The sequence below is a fragment of the Acanthisitta chloris genome, unplaced genomic scaffold (genome assembly GCF_000695815.1).
Source record: "Acanthisitta chloris isolate BGI_N310 unplaced genomic scaffold, ASM69581v1 scaffold5738, whole genome shotgun sequence".
NCBI classification, from domain to species: Eukaryota; Metazoa; Chordata; class Aves; order Passeriformes; family Acanthisittidae; genus Acanthisitta; species Acanthisitta chloris.
In genome coordinates, this window is record NW_008685248.1 from 37,898 (window position 1) to 42,891 (window position 4,994).

Here is a 4,994-nt window from a genome sequence, read left to right on the forward strand (position 1 = left end):
TGACAGAAAGCAGCACTGCATGACAGTAGGGCCACAAACTACCAAATGGTTTTAGCTGTAAAACTCATCCTAAAACATATTAAAAATAAAAGAGAGAATTGAAGTATAGGCCAACAAACTCTACCTGTTAAAGACAGTATTTTCTGTTTAACATCCTCTGCAAAGGTATGACACAAACATATATCTAGACTTTGCTCATTTGTAAACATGTACTTTACAAGGAAGTGTGCCTACCAAAACTACACATATACCAGAGCTACTTTTACAATCAATTAATACAGTTTCTTAAGAAATCCTACAGGAAAAAAAGCAAAATTTTACTAGCAAGGGAAAACACAAATCTCAATCACAGGATTAAAGAACACTGACAGTTTAGTAGGCGGAAGTTCAAAAATTCTTGAGAAACTCTCACTAAATTCAGCAAGGATTTTTTTTTCCATTTGATCAGTAAACACTCTCCTCAAAATGCTGAAGGCTGCAAATCAGGACAGTCAACCTTTTCCTTCCCTCATGGAATTATGGTAGTAGCCTGAACCAGCTCTCGGCCAGGCTGGTGGATAACAAAGGAAAACCAAAGTAACTATGCTTGCAGACAAATGTAAGAAATAAATCCTATGTTTTTTCATTTACCTGATGCCAAACCGGTTAGCGTGACTACCAGCCATCCTGACCAGGCATCGTACAAACTTTTTGTCATCTCCCATGCTGATTCTTTCTTCTTGCTGTTAATCTGCAAAGAGAAATCATTGTGTATATTTGCATGTATTTTGCTAATACAAGTAAGAGAAACAAAGTAAGACATACAAGCCACAGGATACAAGCTGCAGGCAAACATATGCTCTCTTTAAACCACTAACATTATTAGGATAAATGAATACTTTCTATGATACACATCTAAAACATGTAATTGTAAAGTTATTTCTCTCCTCAATCTTAAATTAATTTGCGTCAAACCTCAAATAAACTGTTAGCTAATAAGCTATTGCATATGATTCAAATTCCTAACTTCTACTTCAAATATCTTTACTTTAGACTAAAAACAACATAAAAACAAACTAGAAAAATACCCTATAATACTTCTAGACAACTATTAGCAATGACATGTAAAGTTACTGTACTGAAAAAATAGCTCTTCTTGTTTTAGCCTTATTTACTTCATGCACTTAGCTGTAATTTCTGCGTAACTACTTTTGTGATTAAAACTTCATTATGTAATTGCATCATGTTCTTACGGTTTCATTCAACTTGTAAAAGGAGAAAGTATGTGCAGCAAACAGCAAAACCAAACCAAACCAAGCTACAACAAACCAAACCAACCAAGAAAAGCAAGATTTGTGATTATCATTATGTAATTGCATCATGTTCTTATGGTTTCATTCAACTTGTAAAAGGAGAAAGTATGTGCAGCAAACAGCAAAACCAAACCAAACCAAGCTACAACAAACCAAACCAACCAAGAAAAGCAAGAGACCAAGAAAACACAATAGTAGACAAGGAAATTTTGAAAAAATATTACTCCCTTCTTTTTACATCTTTGATTACATGCCCAGTTGGTCTCCTGTCATTCAGGGTACATTTATAAATTTCACAGGAGTTCTGTGACTATGAACTCTGAACTGGAGTTCTGTGACTATGAACTCTGAACTGTCTTGTCTGACTTTTCTCATCTTGGACATCAAAAAGAGTAACGGCTGTGAGACTACATTCCAGATTATCTATTTCCAGTTGTGATCTGCCTTGCCAGGATTTGGTCAGGCCCAGCATTCTATCCAATGGCACATGCACTAGACACTAATCCACACATCTACAGTGTAAAGATGGTGTTGTGTTAATTACTGCTTAGACATCAAATTATGAAATGAAGTATTACATGGAAACACCTTATTTTTCATTAAAAGCATTCAAACAAGGTACATGTTTCTCAGATCCATTATTCAAGAACTGACTTCCTTAAAAAAGCACTAGATAGAGCAATTGTGGATATTTTGTTTTTTAAACTAGTGTAGGACTGCTTTTTTAACCATGTCAAAGTAAATCAGCATACACATCACTTGCTCCCACAAAGTTAAAAATGGTGTTTCCAAAGGAAGTCGAATAATGCTGTAGTGTTGTATGTGAAGGAACCTCTCCCCTGATCCCTCCATACAATTACAATTAACTTTTAACTGTTCATTTTGGTCTGTTTTTAACGTTAATTAGTGTAAGTGTCCCAAAGTTTGGCAGTAAGGCTCTAAATACCATATTTCCTCCTAAAATGCAATTAAACAAGTTTGTTACATGACTGACAGTATCTAGCGTGTTACTGACTAATACAACTTGAGTCTGTTTCATGAAAGAACTTCTTGCAGATCAATTTGATAAACACCAATGGCCTGAACTTTGAAGATTCCCTGAAGAAAAAGCAAGTTCTGTGATAGGAGACAGGACAGTTACCATACGTATTGAAACTACTTTTATTGTTAAACATATATATGCTGAGTGATTTAGAGATGAGAACTTCCACTTTCCATGATCCCAACAACCACAGCACTACATAGCAGCAGCACAGATACACCTTGTGCCAGGACAAAAGCGATTATAGAATCAGCCTTCACTTTTCTGTGCAAGTACCACCATAACACTATTGTACTATGACAAATGTATCTAGACTGAAAAATATCTTTAAATATACTAGTATGCAAAAAAGGCAGCACTTTAAAAATGGTATGTGAGTGATGGGGACCTATTCCCACTCTATTCAATACTGTTTCCTTCCTGAGTTATGCTCTTGTAGGACTGTGGGTATCAGTGAAGCAGAGATTTTTCAGCAGTACTCAAGCAGTTCCAGCTGATGCAACTATGTACAAATTTAAAGTACATGCATATATTTGTATGTGTTACTAGATCAGACCTTAATTCCAACATCCAACCAAAAATATTTTCCAAATACTTTTATTTATCTCAAGTACCCGTCTATGCCTTTCTCTGTCTTTGCACTTCTCTCGAACCCAATCAATGGTATGGAAGTCATCGTATGTTCCTACTCCGGGAATTGGCTCATCCAGAAGATCCAGTAAATGTGTTGAACTGTTGATATTTCCTCCATTTGTCATTGTATAATGAGTTCCTGCAGCAGAGAAAATGGGAATTAATTAGCTATGCAATAAACGAAGTATTCAAACTATATTCACAACACTTCAACATACAAAATTTCTGCCATAATATGCATATTCTATTGTCATTTAGGTCTCTCCATGTTGCATGTCATTCTTTTTTTCTGTCACTCAGCTGTTGGTTAAATTTGCACATTAGTGCAACTGCGTTTCCACTGGTTAAATAGGAATGTACTAGTCAAATTGTTGTTCTGTTTTGTGTGCAGACTCCAGAAAAACTTCAATAGAACAGAGTAGAAAAAATTAGCAGGTTCAACACACATTTAACTTGGAGTTTATTTCAGTTTATGAACTATCAGAGGAAAATCTGACTGTACAAAAACAAAACCAGGATGATAAGGTAGAAAGTTCACAACACCTTCATAAGTACCTAGTTATTTTTAAATATACATTCTATTGATTACCAATCTCTCCTACATGTCTAAACCAAACCTAAGATACATTACTAACAGATTATCAGTGCTGCTAAAAAGTAACAGAAAGCCAACCAAGTACTTATTATTTTTATTTATTTCAGGTAAATCACAGGACAGCCCTCAGTCATGAAAAGTTGGAAGGATTGTATACAGAGTCTTGTGCTAATTTGTCATCACCTGCTAGTTCCTTCACAAGCAGCTCACATAGCAACACTATTTCTTACAGTGATCAGAATAAGAAGAGGAGTACTGAGAATTTTTCCCTCCTTGAAACTGATAAAGTAAGTTTGGGGTTTTTTTTATGCTTTCAAACGTAATAAATTCTGTAATAGCTTGGCTATATTGACAGACTCCAAGAATAACCTTCTGCTGGACCATGGCCACCGTCTGCCCACCCAACACAAACTTCTTTTGCAACAGTAATTGCTACAAAGGGAACATTTATAACGAGGTTAATACAGACAACAATTTAAAGAGTAATTATTCTCACTTGTTTGACTAAGAACAAAGTAATTTGGCCAACAGCATATGGCACACCCACAATGATCTCTATTCATAAAGATGTAGGCCCAAGTTGGCCAAGACTTCTGTCAGATGAGAAGGACAACAGAACTCATTTCATTAGACTGACACTGGGATGGTTAGGCAGGTGTTGGCTTGGTTTTTTTGAGCTGGGCTTTTCTGATCTTTTATTTTAAATTCCAGGCTTCTTTAAATCAGCTTCTTGGTGTTCTCAGAAGTTTCCAACTTAGCAAAGAAAACCAACCAAACAAACAAAAGTCAAGGGACCTACCTGTAAACTTCTAGATGCTACAAATGCTGAGATTATCAGCCCCAGCCCGCATCATCAACTAACAATTAGATTTATACATAGGTAAAATGTGTTTTTTCCCTTTACATTTGTGCACTCGAAGATCCAGCAGAAGCAGTGTGACACCTGGCATTACCCTCTGCCCAAAGGTGTGCCTCAGTCATCTACTGCTCAGCAAGTCTTGTTTATGCTTGCTATAGAACACAGTGCTTATTTGGTCTTTTCTTAGTGGTAAAAAATGCACAAGAAAATAATACAAAAATCTCACCATTCAAAATTCAATCTAAAATTTTCAAGACCATATTCATTACATACACACATTACATAGGGAAAAACATAAGATTCTATAAAAATATTTACTTTAACATTAAAAGTACAGAAGACAACGCAAATGTAGAAGACAACTACCCATCAATGCCAATACCATTCTCTCACATGGGCCTGGCTGCTGACTTGAGCTCAATACTTTTTCCCTAGTCTATGCCATTCTAAATTCTCCCTCATCTATTCCCCACAGCTAAGCCCTGCAAATCTCTTCCCAAAGCTGCTGCTAGTCTCTCTTAAGGCAGACATAAGGAAGCATTACCTATGCTTCCATTAATGAAAGGCGAACGA

General features: G+C 36.0%; 1 protein-coding gene across 2 annotated transcripts in view; it reads right to left on the reverse strand.

Moving 5' to 3' along the window:
* CLCN3 (chloride channel, voltage-sensitive 3) overlaps window positions 1-3,110 on the reverse strand; it is a 27,898-nt gene extending 24,788 nt beyond the window's left edge. For both annotated transcript variants that reach the window (XM_009079662.1, XM_009079663.1), the window contains exons 1-2: window positions 2,949-3,110; window positions 631-730 (exon numbers count right to left, since the gene is read on the reverse strand). In XM_009079662.1, coding sequence (XP_009077910.1) covers window positions 631-730; window positions 2,949-3,092 — 244 coding nt within the window. In that variant the 5' untranslated portion in view covers window positions 3,093-3,110. The remainder of the gene's footprint in view (window positions 1-630; window positions 731-2,948) is intronic.
* Window positions 3,111-4,994: the final 1,884 nt, after the last annotated feature.